General features: G+C 52.0%; 1 protein-coding gene and 1 long non-coding RNA gene across 3 annotated transcripts; one reads left to right on the top strand and one right to left on the bottom strand.

Annotated features, from left to right (window-relative positions):
• Positions 1-439: 439 nt before the first annotated feature.
• Positions 440-5,101, bottom strand: LOC124967876 (uncharacterized). 2 transcript variants are annotated; one of them, XR_007105627.1, is made up of 4 exons: positions 4,798-5,101; positions 4,320-4,540; positions 3,506-3,610; positions 440-912 (listed from the first exon to the last, which is right to left on the bottom strand). It is a non-coding gene; the product is annotated as an uncharacterized LOC124967876 (long non-coding RNA). The 2 variants fall into 2 exon arrangements; XR_007105626.1 differs by having other exon boundaries at positions 4,320-4,457.
• Positions 5,102-10,702: 5,601 nt separating this feature from the next.
• Znf555 (zinc finger protein 555) lies at positions 10,703-14,639 on the top strand. Its single transcript, XM_053743317.1, is given in 5 exon segments — positions 10,703-10,831; positions 11,465-11,812; positions 11,815-12,000; positions 12,003-12,680; positions 12,683-14,639. Coding segments are annotated over 4 exon segments (1,170 nt in total). The 5' UTR covers positions 10,703-10,831; positions 11,465-11,574; the 3' UTR covers positions 12,751-14,639.
• The last annotated feature ends 1,560 nt before the right edge of the window (positions 14,640-16,199 follow it).

Raw genomic sequence — 16,199 nt, 5'->3', positions numbered from 1 at the left:
CTTAACCACTGAGCCACATCCCCAGCCCGGTGTATATTTTGAGAAAAGTTCTCCACATGAAATTGCTGGGGCTGGCTTTGAACTCGAGATCCTCCTGGCTCAGCCTCCTGAGCTGCTGGGCGGGCCCAGCACTGCACCCAGCGGAGACTGAGTTTTAAAGGCCAGCAGTCCTCGGTAAGGGATGAGGGCTAGTGAAGGACGTGGCCAGTCGGCCTGTGGGTGGCAACCAAGCGGAGGGAGGGGTGTTCCCAGGGCCATCTCACCTCAGCACAGCCTCAGACGCCCAAACACAGTCGGGGTTCTGGAAAGTTCCACTACGTCTTCAAGTGAAACTGCTTTTGCAGTAATGGGGGTTTGACCCAGGGGTCGCGCTTTTTATCTTTTTATTTTGAGAGAGGGTCTCGCTACCTTGCCCAGTCAGCCTGGTGAGTCACGGGGAGAACAGGCCACCTAGGCGGGTGCTCAGATGAAACGTTTTAGAACAAAAACTACTTGCCAAAAAAAATCAAATAGCCAACAACTTCTGAACGAGAAGAAGAGGCCTCACGCATCCGGGCGAGGATTTTAGAAGTACTGTGGTATCCTGGACAACACAGTGTTGACGGGAGGCACAAGCCCCGACACCAACGACAAGGAGCCGTGCGGCTGTGAAGGGGGTAGTGGACGGAGAGGCAGGACGAGCCCAGCGACGGTGCTGTGAGGAGGTGCCGGTCTAACCTGGGGAAGAGACTGGACTTGGGGGTTCAGCTCCAGGGATGGGACCACCACCCTAACAGTCACACACAAGCTTCTCCAGGGACCCTACCACAGTCATGCTTCATTCTGCAGGAGTTTAGAGTTGGCAGGACTTCACGGGCCTCCTGCAGAGAGCTCAGGGTGGCTCGAAGCTTCCTCTTCTTGTAAGTGACAGGCCTGCAAGCAAAAGGGGCGAGACTGACGCAGAAGAGCGCGCTGTGCAGAAGTCTCTCTTCTGTTTTCTCTGGTAGAACCTGTGAAACCTGTCTAGCCGAGGAATGTGGGACGGGGCACCTGCCATGTCACCCCACCCCCACACTGGGTATGAATCTCAAAGCATTTCCAGGCCCAGGGTCCAGAGATTTGTAGGCATTTGCCTCCCTGGACCAGTGCAGCTCCCTGATAATTCCCGGCGTCCAGCCTCACCTGTCCTCTCACCAGCTCTAGGAAGCGCGGGGCTGGGGCCAGAGCTCTCCCAACCATCTGGGCATGTGCAGCAGAGGCCAACGTTCAGATGCTTTACAGGAACTAGGACCGGACTTGAGCCAGAGAGAGAAGAGAATGGGCCACCATTCTCGTAGAAAACGATGTCCCCGTGGGGTCAGAGCACCTGACACACTTGGTTTGTGGACAGTGGACGCACCGAGTCAGGGACGCACACACTTGCTGGCCCCCAGGTTGTGCTCTGCCGAGGCTGGTCTGTCTGCTCCCCCGCCACGGGCGATCCCTTGCCCCTCCAGCGCATCTCCCATCCGCCTGAGGTTTCCCAGACTCCCGAGTTGGTCCCGGCCATGGCAGTGCTACACTAAAGGGACTCACTGAACAGCAGAAGCGAAAGAGGCACCATTCAACAGAGCAGCCACTGAGCTCCCAGCCACGCGGAGAAGGTGGGGGCCGTACCACCCCACGGACCACGGAGGAGTCAGCTGCACCAAGGGACGGACCACAGCAGCTCTGCGCCGTCAGTGACACCATGAAAGGAAGCGTTCCCACGGCCTCACCCCCGGCAGCCTCACGCTAGAGAGCCACGCGCCGGCAGGAGAGCTCTACACAGAAATCATAACAAGCAAGATGTCGCCTTTGTTCATGGGCCAAAGGACTGTGTACAGAAGACCCAAATGGACATGATCATAACCAGGGAATACGAATTTTAGTCCAGATAAAATGAAACTGGGAGCATTCTGAATTACTGCCCACAGCCATTGCTTTTTGTTTCAGGGTGGCTGGGTTGTAGCTCAGTGATGGGACTTGCATACTACTTCCCAGGTCTCAGGTTCCACCCCCCCATACTGCAAGAAAAAGTTTCAGAAGATAACAGACTACAAAACTAATTACATTTTCAAATGATTATAAAATTTCTTTAAGTTCCAAAGTATATCTAATAAATGACATAACATAAAACCATGGAAAGACAATTAAATACTGAGTATTAAATATCACAGAATGACATCAAAGGAGACGAGGGAGCCCTGGCACCCGTTCTGAGAAAGCCGCTGATGTCACCACACCGAGACCTTCAACAGGTGGGGTTTCTGCAAAGTCCACAGAGGTCAACCCAGTCTTCTCCTTGGTCTTATGGAAAGCTCCTGAGTGAGCTGGAAGACACATGCTGCCAACAGCCACCTCTCCATGGTCACGATGGTGACCAGGGGAGGGTGGTCACGGGACGAATGAAGACCCATGGAGAGGAATGGAAGTTTCTGGGCCAGCGCCACCTATTGATGGGCACTGCCCATGGTGGTGGACGTGATGGGCACGGGGACACAGGGGCGAGGACAGTGGTTGGTCATCTGGTGTAAGCAGTGTCTTCTCCATCTCCGGGTGACCAATTCAGTGCAGACTCAGCAATGACAGACAGAGGGCTCTGGGATCTCGCAGCCAAGTGACCTGATGGCCTCTGACACAATGCATTATGCGCACAGGGAGCCTACACCCAGAGTGCCAAGCTGCAAAGAGGAGATCACCCAACTTCGCCCCCATGAGAAGCCCCTCCATCAGCATGGGGCAGAGCGACAGAAAGGAAAACCTCACCCTGAAGAAGATCCTCATTGCACACGCCAATCAAAAGGAAGCCCAGGGAACAGGAAGAGAGCAGAGGCCTAGGAAATGAGTACGCCTGAGAATGATTGCGGACTAACTGCCACCTCCGAAGCACTGCATGTGGAAAGTGCTTAACTCCAGGACAATCAGCAACCAGTCAGCAAGCACCAGAGTCTGCGTCACCAACCAGTGCCCACCAGGAGTCCTGCTGGACAAAAACGAGTGAGAATCCCAAGTGTTGGTGATCAAATGCAAGAAACAAAAACAGTCATGAATGGTGGGGGTCAATTTATACACTTTAGCAATTTCTAGTAAACTTATTCACAATCTACAACCCCACAATGTTTCTCTAAAATTTATAAACTCAAGATGCATTTTGCACTTAGAGACCAAAACAAGGATTGATGGAGGACAGATGAGGCCAGACACCCAAGGAATTTCCAGAAAGCAGGTTGATTTAAGCTACAGTGATCCAGAGAGGAAAACTGGGAAAAATCTCTAGAAACCTGGGTCTGCAAATTCTTTGAGATTTGTACTCCGTGAGTGGTACATAAGAATTACTGCTTGCTCTATATTCTTAGGCTGGACAGAGGGGAGCTTTATCAAGAAAAACAGAAATAGTAACTTTCATAACTTTTGCACAGCAACAAGCTTGATTGCAAACCTTAGCTTTTAAAAGAGGAATCTTGCATATCTAAGAAAGGGGAAGCTTTAAACCACAATGACCTACCTGCACAAATCTTGCAGACATTCTCTAACAATCTTGCTGGCAAGAGAGCTGTTAGGATCATGGTAGGGACCTCTCTGCGTCTACATCAGAATGACTACAGTAGCACTGTCGAGGAGATGGAAAAATAAACTTGAAGCAACCGAGGCCCATAAGCACTAGAATCAGTAAGTTAACATGCTGACCAACGGCCTCAGCAACTTCTGTGAAAGAGGCCAATATGACTGGGTAGTGAGCATAAACTCATTCTGGATGGCTGGTTAATATTATTAAAACTCAACATGCAAACCAACTGTTTAGGAAAAACTTCCGGGTAACCACAAATTACAACCTCAGGACAAAACTCCTGCAACATATCTGCACCAGGAACCGCCCCCTGGCCTCGTGCTCAGTGGCCTCTCTGAAGAGGAATGGCTCCTTCCGCGGGTGCACCGGTGGTTGGAGGCCCCTGCAGGGAAGGCCCTGAGCCAGCCCAGCTGCACCTCCACCACCCCGTGCAGGCTTCACTGTGGCTCACCTGGCCACGCTAGATGCAGCCTCACCTCTCGGCCCCACACCCTCACCTGTTTCACATCACCACTGACAACCTGCATGACAAAAAGACCCCCGCACCAGTGACTGAATACGTACAGCAGAATCACTACCGCCAACCTTTAGGTAAGAAGCAAACCTAAGGCACTTTTGATGTGGTTCCATAACTGGAACTGCTTGTCCCTATGGGAAAACAGACCTCGGCTCAGGGCGATCCTGTTTGTAAATTCACCAGCACTGACGCTCTTCAGCGGTACAGATCGCATTTTGCAGGATACACACTCACCTGATGCCCACATTAGAGGAAATGCAAGAGGGACGCGCACCGTTGTAAACTCTGCACCCTGTATGAAGACTACTGTTTTTTAAGACTAACAACCTCTTCGTCTGCTTTCATGCGTAGGACCGGGCGCCTTGACCGCCACTGCAGTGGAGGAGAGGACATTCCTGAGCGGCCTCTCTCCGGCGGTGTTCTTAGCCCAAGCCCCAGAACCACGCCACTCAGCCCTGGAGGCAGACAGACCCAGATTTGTGTTCTAAGTACGAGACACCCAGAGACGCTGGGTCGCACTTCATGAAATCTGAGGCCGAAATAACAGAAGACACAGCTGACCATCCCAGGGCATGTCATCCCGCCGAGGTCCCTCCGCCACACCCGCTCCCCCAAACTGTCCCCTTCCCCTCCCTGGCCGCTGCTGGCCGGTCGCGGGGAGACTTGGGCCGCTCCCACCCGCGCCTGCCCATCTCGGGCCGCCTGTACTCACCATTCTCCGCTTGCTCCCGCGGCCCGGCGTTAGAGCTGGGGAGCGCTGGACCCTCCGCTGTGACAACTGAACAGCGACGCTCCGCCCCCTGGCCCTGATTGGGCTGCGTTGCTGATGCAGGAGTCTATGATTGGACAGAGCCCGACCTCCTTGTGTTCTGATTGGGCAATAATGCAGGAGCTCCCCCCTCCCGAAAGGTTTTCTAAGGAACGGGGTTCCAGACACGTGCACTCCTGAAAAAGCAGTTCCGCGTCTCGGCTCTGGCTCTCTAGGTCAGACCTGCTCCCACAGCCCAGAGAGGAGCGTGCAGAGCGGTCGCCGAGCTCTGGGCAGAGACCCGTGTCCACCTGGACCGCAGCGAGCTCAGCTCACACGAAGACTTAGCCGGGCGGGGCGGGCCACGTGCCTTCCCACCACGGCTGTCACTCAGGCTGCGGGAGCAGGGCCTGAAGAACTGTCCAATTGGAAGAGAAAGGGGCGGTTCCCGAGGGGTTGCCCGGAGCAGTAACCAATCCAGGACGTCAGGAGGCGGGTTCCGTAGGGAACTGTCCAATCGGAGGTGCAGACGTCGAAAGCGCGGTGCAATTAGGGGCGGGGGCAGGGCTGAGCATCCTGAGGCTCCAGGTGCCGGTCCTGCGCTTGCCTGCACTGGCCCCCTGGGCCCAGAAGTGGCAGAGGATGGTGAGTGCCGGTGGCGCTCGAGCTTGGGCAGGGGCGGTTGAAGTGGTGGCCGCGCACTCCGCCCTCGGCCTCTGTGGCGGGATCCCGGGAGGCTCGGTGACCCGAGCTGGGCGGCGCACGGTCCCAGAGCAGGTCCTCCAGCGCGGGGCGCAGACACAGGTGTACAGGGTCCCTGTCCTCCCGCCGCACCCTCGGCCGTTCCCGCCTCCTCACTGCCCACAGAGACGCGGCCAGTGTCAGGCGTGGACACTGGGCAGCGGGGAGACCCCGAGGCCCGTGTGGTCTCTGTCCGCTCCTGCTCTCCTGGGGCCACGGCCCAGCCGGACTTCTTGGTCGGCTGAGGAGAAGCCCCCCTCTGACCTCATCGCTGCCCGGGTGGCCGGGCCCCGCTGCCACCGCCCCCGGCGACCCGGACAGCGCGGGGGTGGGGTGGGCCGGCGCTAGGTTGCTGGAACGCCGGATGCTCCTTCCTTGCAGGGCCGCGGTGGACCCTGGGGGTGACGATCCTGATTGCTCCCCAGAGACTCTCTAGTGCTTAGCTTCCCACGACCTACAGGGTGCCGGGGTAGTGAGAAGAGCGCTCCAGACTCCTGGCCCTGGGCTCTCCCAAAGAGGAGGGGGAGGCCCGCTGCAGAGCGCAGCGAAACCCAGATGGGAGGGCGCTCCCAGGCACAGGGGGACACCAGCTCAGGGAGGGAGCTGTGAGCAGCTGGGGTGTGTGTGTCCCTGGGGGACCGTGGTTGGTCTTGACCCTCGAGTGGATTCAGAGCTGTTCCCTGGGTTTGTGTCTGTGAAAAGATTTGTTCCCTTATTGGAGCCTCAGTTTTTCAGTAAACGTAACAATAGAGCTTCAGTATAAGATAAAAATATTTCCAAAGGGGTGAATTTCAGGTTTAAAAAAATTTAATGTTTCAGCCCTGCCTTGGTTAAGCGTTCTCTCTTCCTCCCCATTACCACCTGTCTCCCATGGTAAGGGGGATTTTAAAAATATATCTTTGTTGAATATTATAAAATATTGTTCAACAACCCTGAAGATTACAGTCCATTCATATGAAAATATTTTAGACTTTTCTATGTAAAACATAACATCCATGCAAATACATGACATATGTACAATTCATAGAAATATCGAAAGTTCTCCATGAAGGGAAGACTGGCCTTGATACAGAACAAGTTTTCACCTCTGGCATCCCCTTGAAATGAACTCGGGTGTGGGTCCCTGCACTCTCCACATGTAATAAACACTTTTAATTATGTGATATATATATATATATATATATATATATATATGTAGGAATCATAATTCATGTTAGTCATATATAAGTTCATACATGAAAAAAATATATTAAGTTAATAATTAATATAGTTATGCACATTTGTGCGTGTTGTCCTATATCTCTACGTTTTGTAAAAACAAGCAATCCAGGTATCGACGTGGAGTATTTCCTCAGATGGTTGAACTGATGTTCCCCGTTAGGCTGCTCTGCAACCTGGAATTCAGGGCAGTCATGTGCTGCATAGGGGATGTCCTCCTATGGTCTCCTCCTATGGTCTCCCCTTCCCTCCTGGCTTCCACAGTACTTACATTTGATTTGTGTATCTGTTGTTTTCCACAGAAAGTAAGATCCTCGCAGTCTATCTGTTTTTAGGGTGGCAGCCCTCAGGCCTATGTTCCCTAGGAACCGTGTGATTGTAAGCTGCATACGGGCAGCAGACAAAGGAGCCAGTGGTCAGGTGTGGTGGAGCTAGCCTTGAGTGAGACGGGAGAGGGGCCTAGGCCGGGGGCTGCAAGAGGACCCTCCTCTCCACTCCACAGTGCTGGGCAGAGTCCAGCCATCTCCTCCCCTGAGGAAGCTGCAGTGCGGACAGTGGAAGTGCGTGGTGGGTGTGAAGGAAAGGCAGTGGGTGCTGCGAGCCCAGGCTGTGGAGAGACACTGGCCCAAGGCATTCGAGGGGTGGTGTCACTCGTGGTCTCTGCGTTCCTTGGAAGGCAAGCTGGTCTTAGTACTGTCCGCTTTGCAGAGTTACGAGCACGTTAAAGCTCAAGTATATACAGCTCTTACAAACTCTTTCTCACACTGTGGATGCCCAGTTAATGGCGCATGTGAAAAAATCAGTGTGCTAGAGAGCATTACAGCGTCTGATGGTTCAACACTAGGCACACGGGAGTTTCCGGGGCCATGCCTGGTGTCGGGAGTCACTGGGAGGGCCCGCAGGACCCTGCAGAGAGCCCTGTGGTGCGACTGAGTGGGGCGAGAACACCCAGCGCGGTCAGCAGAGGGAAGGGTGAGGGGCGAGGTCTGGAGGAGGTGGCACAGGCTCCGGTGCCAGGGTCTCCCCGTGGAGTCACACGGCCGCACACTGTGACCACACATGTGAAATGTCACCAGCCAGAGAAGCTCAGGAGAGCCTCAGCTGCTGGGACGTCCACTGGGGCTGTTACACGGTCACCTTGGCCTGGCATGAGCCAAGATCTCAGAATCCCAGGAGGAAGGAGGGCTCTGGCATGCACCAGTCAAGGGCTGGCCGTGCACATAAGACTCTCCAGGGATAAGGACTCTCAGGCCTTCCCGCACAGTGCACCCCTAGGCATCAGGACAGGTATCTTTACAGCAAATTTATCTTCAGAGGACCCTATGGATTAGGGTCGGTCCACACTGCAGTATTGATTTTGGTTATATCATTTAGGGCCTTGGAAGCACAGTGGTCAAGCCACTGGTCAGGTGGTGAGTCTAATAGACCCTGTGTCCCCGTGGGGCCCCCACCCTAGGGTGCTCGCTGTAGACGGGATAATCCAGTCTATCACCTCAGAGGGGCTGCCTGAGGCATTCAAGATGGTTTGTCACCTGTGACACCAATTCATCCAGTCCCCAGTGTGGACGATACCTGGAGGTGTTCTGCATGGAACGTTCTAGAAGTTGGGCCACTGCTGCTGTCTCCTATCCAGTGTTGCCAGCTGTGGTGGGAGGCTCAGCAGCCAGTCTGGATGCACTGTGCTGGGCAGTGTGGAGCGGCAGCCGGGGAGGTCCCTAGAGGAGGAGGGTTTTATCCCCGCAGACGCTTTCTGTGTTGGCCAGCTTCTCATCACAGCGACAGCATACCCGATGGAACAGTGGAGAAGGAAAGAGTATTTGGGCTCAGTTTCAGAGGTATCCGTCCATGGTCAGCTGGCTCTGAGGCGGAAAGGGCATGGCAGCAAGGCGCAGCAGAGGAAAGCGGTCAGCTCATGGCGGCGGAGAGCAGCTGGGCCCAGGGCGCCCCAGCGAACCGCCTCCTACAGCGAGGCCCTGCCCCTGGGCTCCGCCTCCCAACAGTCCGCCCTCTGGTTGGTGGATCTCCTCCCCAGAGCCCCAGGTCTGCATGCTGCTGCCCTGGAAGCCAGGCCTTCCAACAGGAGCGCTGGGGACACCCCAGGTCCACACTAAGCCGTTTCAGACTGGGCCTCCAGAAGGGCGCGCTAGGCGGGCAGCGCTCTGCACGCTCCGTCCTGTTCTTTCAGAGCAGCAGAGCACAGCCGGGCTGACACTGTGCCGCTGTCGGGTGTGGGCCTGGGGTCTCGTCCGGCGGTTAGGTCCTGAATTCAGAACTGCACAACACACTGGCCTTTTCTTCTGGAGCAGCAAAGCCATGTCATTGCAGGGCTGGGCAGCCAGGTCCCCAGTTCGTGGTGAACAGGACTTTCCTTAAGCCCTTTCTGCCTTGTAGGGTCTTACAGTCTTAGAGACCAAATAAATCAACCCAGCTGGAAATATGCACATTGCCTTGAGGATCACCAGCTTCTAAAGGTTGCCAGAAATCAGTTTTCAGGGCCGGGGGAGTATCTCAGTGGTCAGCGCAAAGCCCTAGGTTCCATCCTCAGCTCCAAAGTTTTCATAGAGGCACAAAACTAAAAACGGCTACTTAAAATCCCAAAAGTGTACCACCATTTAGAGATTGCCTTTCTTCATTTCCCTTTTTGCCAGACCCTAAGAGGTATAAGTCTGTTGTGGAGACCTAACCTTTCTAAGGTGTAGAGCGTGGAGTCCAGCACACGCCTGCGGCATGAGGCAAGGAGGCTCTGTCCCCAAGACAGCCCTTTTACCTTGACTACTGGGGCGCTCACTGCAGCTCTGATGTCCTCATGAGATCCGCCTTTGCCTTCAGTGCTTGTGGGATACATGGGGGGAGTTTATCTCCAGTGCCGGAGTTGGAAACCAAGACCTCCTCATGCCAGGCAGACCTTGAACTTGCCATCCTCCTGCCTCAGCCCCCTGAGTGGCCGGGGTTGGCTCTGTGCTTCCTGTAGTGCTGAGGGTGTGGTGTGTAATAGGGAAGGGGCCAAAAATCTCTGTGTTGCAAGGGATTGGTGGTCTTTGAATGGAAAGCTTTGTTTCACTTTTAGAATATTTGACATTTCCAGTGTGGTCTGAACTGTTGAGAGAGAAACAAGCCGTGAGGTGGTCCCAGTAGACAGTGGACGTAGGTGGGTGCATCAGTGGGCTGTGGACCCTGAGGAAGCGAGCGTGCACAGAGAGGACCGGGTCTGCAGTGGAGTCGGGGGGACCCCAGGAGGCACAGGATCTTGTGTGAACTGTGGATGGGCTGAGGACAGTGGCCCTGTGTGGTTCCCCAGCCTTCCTCCTGCACATTGTTCTAGGACCCAGTAGCCTTTGAGGATGTGGCCGTGGACTTCTCCCTGGAGGAGTGGGCCCTGCTGGATCCTTCCTAGAAGAACCTCTACGGAGATGTGGTTCTGGAGACCTTCCAGAACCTGGCCTCAGTAGGTGAGGGTGCCCCCCCATCCCTTGGTCATTCAGAGAGCAAGTCTTTCCTGCACGGCGAGCCTGTTCCTGGACTGGACTGAGGAGGCAGAACACACTCATGAACAGACAAGATCACACCTGCACCTGTGGTGGCTGGAATCAGTTTATCCGTGAGAATGAGAATGTGCGTGTCAGACAGTTTTTCTCTCTGTAAGGAGAGCTCCCTGAGCACCCCACTGTGGGTGTGGTCTCGGGGCCTGGTGAGAACATTCCCGTTCTCTTCAAGACACTCGACACTGCCACCTGTGCTCACGAAGCCCTGAAGTGCTGGCGCTCCTCGGGGACTTTTTCGGCTGGCATGTAAGATTTTTGACTGGCATGTACATCTTTTTTCATGTAAGATTTCTTCACTTCTTGTTTCAGATGATGAAACTCAATTTCAGTCCAGTGGGTCAGTTTCTCAGCAAGATATGTACAGAGAAAAATTACTCAAGGAACCTGAAATAGGAAAGCTCACCAGAAATAATTCCTGAGCCTCTGTGTTTGGAAAAATTTGGGAAGAGCTTACTTAGCATTGAAGATCAGTACACAGACCAGGGGAGATGTCCAAGGTGAGCTGAACTCAACAAGAGAAGCAGCTTTCCAGGAGAGAATCTTAGTATGTCACAAAATTGAAAAAGCAAGCGAACCAAACACAATCCCAGCTCCAAATTGTTCACTCAGAGTTTTTTTGTTTCATTTTGTTTTTGTTTGTTTGTTAGTACTAGATATTGAACCCAGGGCCTTGCACATGCTAGGCAAGCACTCTACTGCTGAGCCACACCCCCAGCCCTGTTTATGTTTTATTTTGAGAGACGGTCTTGCCAAGTTGCTGAGGCTGGCCTTGAACTTGAAATCCTCCCACCTCAGCCTCCTGAATCTCTGGGATGGCAGGCGTGCATCATCATGCCTGGGTTACTCACAGAATTTTTACACATATTTCTTTAAATGACTTTGACGTGGAGTATTAGAAACACAGTTTGGTTGGCAACGACTATCAAGAAGCACCATATATAATATATATTTTTTAAATACTGAAAGTAGACACACTATCCTCCAGAGTATTTAGTTTATTCTTGTCTCAAACAATTCAGGTAGGGTATGAAACCCGCCCTTTCACAGAACGTGGTTAAAACAAAGTTCTAGTAACAACATTAAATCATTATCAAGCAAACCATTAATTTCATGTTTCTCATTTTTAATAGGAAACAGGTAGTAGAGAGACTGTGGAAATAAGAGTCAATGTGGAGAAGTCTTCAGCCAGATTCCAAACCATAACCTGCACAGGAAGATTCCTGCCAGCGGACGCGGATGAATGTGGCCCAGACAGAGAAGCCTCTGTGCAGTGTTCCTGCCTCAAGGGTCACGTCACTCTCCACCTGGGCACAAACTGGGCCAGTGCCAGGAGAGCGGGCGAGCCTACAGTCGCCACTCACACCTGGGAACGTGTGAGAAGCACAATGGGGAGAGGCCCTATGTGTGCATGCTGCGTGGGAAGACCTTTCCTTGTGTGTGTTCCCTCAACAGGCACGTAAGAACGCACACTGCTGAGAAAGCTTTGAGTGCCAGCAACGTGGGAGAGCCTTCATCAACCTCTCCAGCCTCAGGAGCCACGCGAGAAGTCACACGGGAGAGAAGCCGTACAGGTGTGCGGACTGCGGGGAAGCCTTCAGCTCCTCCACGTTCCGCAGGCACGCGATTGCACACACCGGAGAGAAGCCACATAAATGTGCATAGTGCGGGAAGCCTTCAGCTACTCCTCGGCTTTTCGGAGACACATGGTAATGCACACTGGAGAGAAGCCCCACAAACGCAGACAGTGTAGGAAAACCTTCATTTATCCCCAGTCCTTTTGAAGACACGAACCTGCTCCTGGTGGAGAGAAACCCTATGAATGTGAGAAGTGTGGGAAAGCTTTCAGTCACCCCTCGTCCTTTCGAGGACACATGAGTGTGCACACTGGAGAGAAACCCCACAAGTGCAAGCAGTGTGGGAGGACTTTTAACTGGCCCGTATCCCTATGGAAACACAGGAGAGCACATGCCAGAGAGAAGCCTTTCCACTGCAGGGCCTGCGGGAGGGCCTTCAGCGTGTCAGCCTGCTTCCTGGAACACGTGCAGATGCGCCCCGAGGACCAGTCCTGGGAGTGCACGCTGCGTGGGAAGGCTTTCCGTTGCCACGTGTCCTTACAAAAGCACGTGTGAAGGCTCACCGTGGAGAAGCTCTGTGAGTGCCAGCCGTGTGGGAGAGCCTTCAGCTGGCTGGAACGCCTGCAGCTGCCCATGAGGACACACAGCGCAGAGAAGCCCTACCGATGTCAGGAGCGTGGGAAAGTCTTCAAAAGGCCGTCCTCCCTGCCAGTGCACGTGCGCCTGCACACTGGGGAGAGGCCCTATTGCTGCGAGCAGAGCAGGAAGGCCTTCCCTGTTCCTCCTCTCTGAGGAGACACGTGCAGGGAGCCCTGCAGGTGCAAGGCGGGACAGCCTCCTGAGGCGGACTCCTGCGCGGCGCTCCCTCACGGCATCAGAGCCTCACCAGAGCTGTGCACGTGGTGTTGCCCTCAGGAGTGCCGCTCCCCAAAGTGGACACACGAGTGTGTGGTTCGTCTGCAGTGAACATTTAGGTCAGAGAACCCTGATCATGCTCAGATGTAGCACATGAAATTTGACAGGCAGTCTTCTTTCCTCTTCTTGCAATTTGATGAATCACATTTTGAGGATTCATGAGTGTTCGAGGCATATTTTTTGATACACGAGTTGGTGTTAAATTGTTCTCCAAGTAACGGGTTAGTAGAACAATGACTGGTATTTACTAGGGTCAGGAGTTTTTTCCACTGACACTGAAGCAGATATTGGACGTCACCCATCGTATTTTCCACCTTACTGAAAGTTTGCTTGCTTGCTTTTGGCAGAGGAGACTTATGTGTAATTAGCAGAGCTTTGGAATTTTGTGAAGTTCTTAAAGAATACTGCCCCAAGTGATGTTTTCAAGAGTGGCCCTTTGCTGTCCGTCCTTGCTGGCGACTGAGTCGGACGACAGGCTCTGCCCTGAGAGACACCTTTGACGTGGCAGTGACATACCGGGCTGCCGCTGGTGCTCTAGATTCTGCCGTGGCTACGTGGACACTGTGTGTAGCTGAATTGACAAGGATCCCTTTCCTGGATGGTTGCATGTTTGAATTTACCAGTAGCCTGACTTGCTTGAGATGTAGAGGAAGAAGTGAAGAAGGTGTCACTGGGTCTTGGAGACCACAGTAAGTCACAGTAAGCAGTGGCACAGGGGCATCGTGGACACCAGCCTTTAGCTTATTTCTGGATTCTCATCCAGCCCAGTCAGGAGCATCATCAGTAAGACTTCAGTGCCCGATCTCCACTGCGTCCAAGCTCAGTCATCCAGACGTCCCTGTGGGCTTGGCCCAACATGTGCTTGTGAGGCCTGGAACCCATAGTTTGGTTTCCTGCAAACCCAGCAAGCTCACTAGACCGTGGTTGGGACGGCCGCCGTTTGACCTCCCTGGTGTGCCAAGGCCCCTCTTCTGCAGATCTTGGCGTATTTGCGTGAGGTCTGATTTGTATGGTCAACGCCTGTTCTCTTAACACTTCCGATGCTCTGTGACCCTGATTCCACCATGCAAGCCACAATGTTGTACAAAACAAGAAAAAGAACAGGAGACACTGTTTCTCGATTGCACTTTTAAGTGGCTGACCCAGTACAAAGGCCTTCCTCTTACGTTAGATTTGGGAGATTTCTCCCACTTGGAGCTGAATGTGGTTCTTTATATGGATTTAATTATGTTTGATTATGTTTCATTAAAAATAACATGGATTCTTTTCAAGGGAAATGGCTACCTATTCCTCAGAAGTATCCTACTTTTTGTGCTTTTCAAAGCAGCTGTATATTAATTGTATTTGTTTCCTAGGATTGATATTAACAAAGTGCAAGAACTCAGTGGCTCAGGACAACAGATAATTTCGTTTGGGTTTTGGAGGCCAAAAGTCTAGCAGCAGCGTGTGGACAGGACCACTCACCATCTGTTTTTCATTAACTGAAAGAATCATTTATCACAGATTTCAAGTCAACGTTGTGATCTTGTCAGTCTAAGCATTGCCCATTCCCTAAACATATTACCAGGCATACAAGTACAGGCACTTTTCTGTTATGTAAATTTTATTTTTCATTAGACTCATTTGCCATTAAAATGAGTTCTTATTCATTGTTACTGAAAACTTAAATAATTGGTTTTGCCATTGCCCTTTAAACCTAGTATCCCACTGGTAGTAAAAAATAAAAAATGAGCTTCCTGGCGTCAAGGCAGTGTGAGCCCCCATTGGAGGCTTGGGGTCACGGAGCCCGGCCGTTCAAAGGCAGTTGCCAGCAGATGTGTCCAGGGTTGGCGATCCTGGCGAGTGTTCAGGCGTGAATGTGATTCTCCAGGGCCTTCAGAGTGCCTGCTAGAGGAGCTGGAGACAAACCAGCCAGACCGGGAGAAAGGGGAGAGTCTGATCATTTTTGTGGCTTGGAGGCTCCAGAACTTGAAGTGTCGACCTGAGCAACATCTGTAGAAAGGACAGACTCAAACAGGAAAGATTAACACGTCTTCGAGGAGAAGAACGTGGAAGCCTTTTGTTTTAATGATCCAGAATACCTGAAAAGTCTGTTTGCTTTTCAAAAATATAATTTCCACATTTGTAGACTCCAGCATTAGCAAAAGAAGAGAAAAAAAAATGTAGCTCCTTACTGTTTCATTAAAGAGCAAAACATAACCAATCTTTCCTGGTACTTCTCATGTGAATCTGTTTTCCCTTCATTCCCCTTTTTCTAATCCATGTGGATTTAGGTCTTCATGGCATTCCCTAGATGTGGATGACAGTGGCTCCGGCTCATTCATCCTTGCCCCGTCTCCCTTGCATCAGACAGATGAAGAACACCAAGTGCTCACAGCTGGTAAGGGCTAGTCGCTCTAGTTTGAGTGCTTGCTCTGTGCTTAGCTTGCACTGGACAACATCAACACTTAGATTGAGAATAATGGAGATTTACAGCCTTTGGGACAGGAGTCCTGTGTTTCTCCTTTGCTCAAAACCCTGTCCTCGTTATTGGATTAGCATTGTTGACTAGGACTGAGATTTTGGCAATGGATTTGGCACCCAAGATGGGACCTAAGAGCAGCCCCTGCTCCAGTGTTCTTGGGCAGGCCTGGCTCTCCGAGGAACCTCACTTCCAAGCTGAGAATAATGGAACGCATATGTAATTACTCAGGTGTACAAGCAGGGCATCAAATTTTATATAAAAAAAAAGACTTTCAAGACCATATAGTGTTCTTTGTATGACATGGAAAAGACAAAGGTATAGTAAACTAAACCGATCAGTGGTTTGGGGTGAAGAATTTGAGTAAGTATGGGCACAAGTGGGCAGGGCTGTAGCTCATTGGCAGAGCGCTTGCCTCACATGCACAGAGCTGTGGATTCCATGCCTAGTGATGCACACACACAGGCACAAGAGTATTCTTTGGAGTGACTGAGTGTTCTCCACCTTGGTTGTGTTGGTGTAAACAAGCAATCATCAGAACTCTCACGATGGGGCTGGGGCTGGGCCTCAGTGGTGGAGCTTGCCTGGCACACACGAGGCACTGGGTCGATCCTCAGCACCACATGGAAATACATAAATAAAGGCATTGTGTCCATCTACAATGAAAAATACAAAACCCTCTATGATATTAAAATTTTGTTATAGATATATTAAAATTGAACAATAAAAATACTTCCAATATTTTAAGAGGAAACTTAAAACTCCTCTGAACTTTGACATGTAAGTGCACAACAAGGGGCTGGGGCTGTGGTGGAGCTCGCCTGGCACGGGTGAGGCACTGGACTCCACCCTCAGCACCACAAACAGATAAAGGTATTGTGTCCATCTACAATTAAATTAAAAAAAAAATTTTAA

Source organism: Sciurus carolinensis, chromosome 17 (assembly GCF_902686445.1).
Source record: "Sciurus carolinensis chromosome 17, mSciCar1.2, whole genome shotgun sequence".
Lineage (NCBI taxonomy): Eukaryota > Metazoa > Chordata > Mammalia > Rodentia > Sciuridae > Sciurus > Sciurus carolinensis.
The sequence above is the reverse complement of the archived record's forward strand: the minus strand, read 5'-3'. Positions and strand labels throughout refer to the sequence as shown.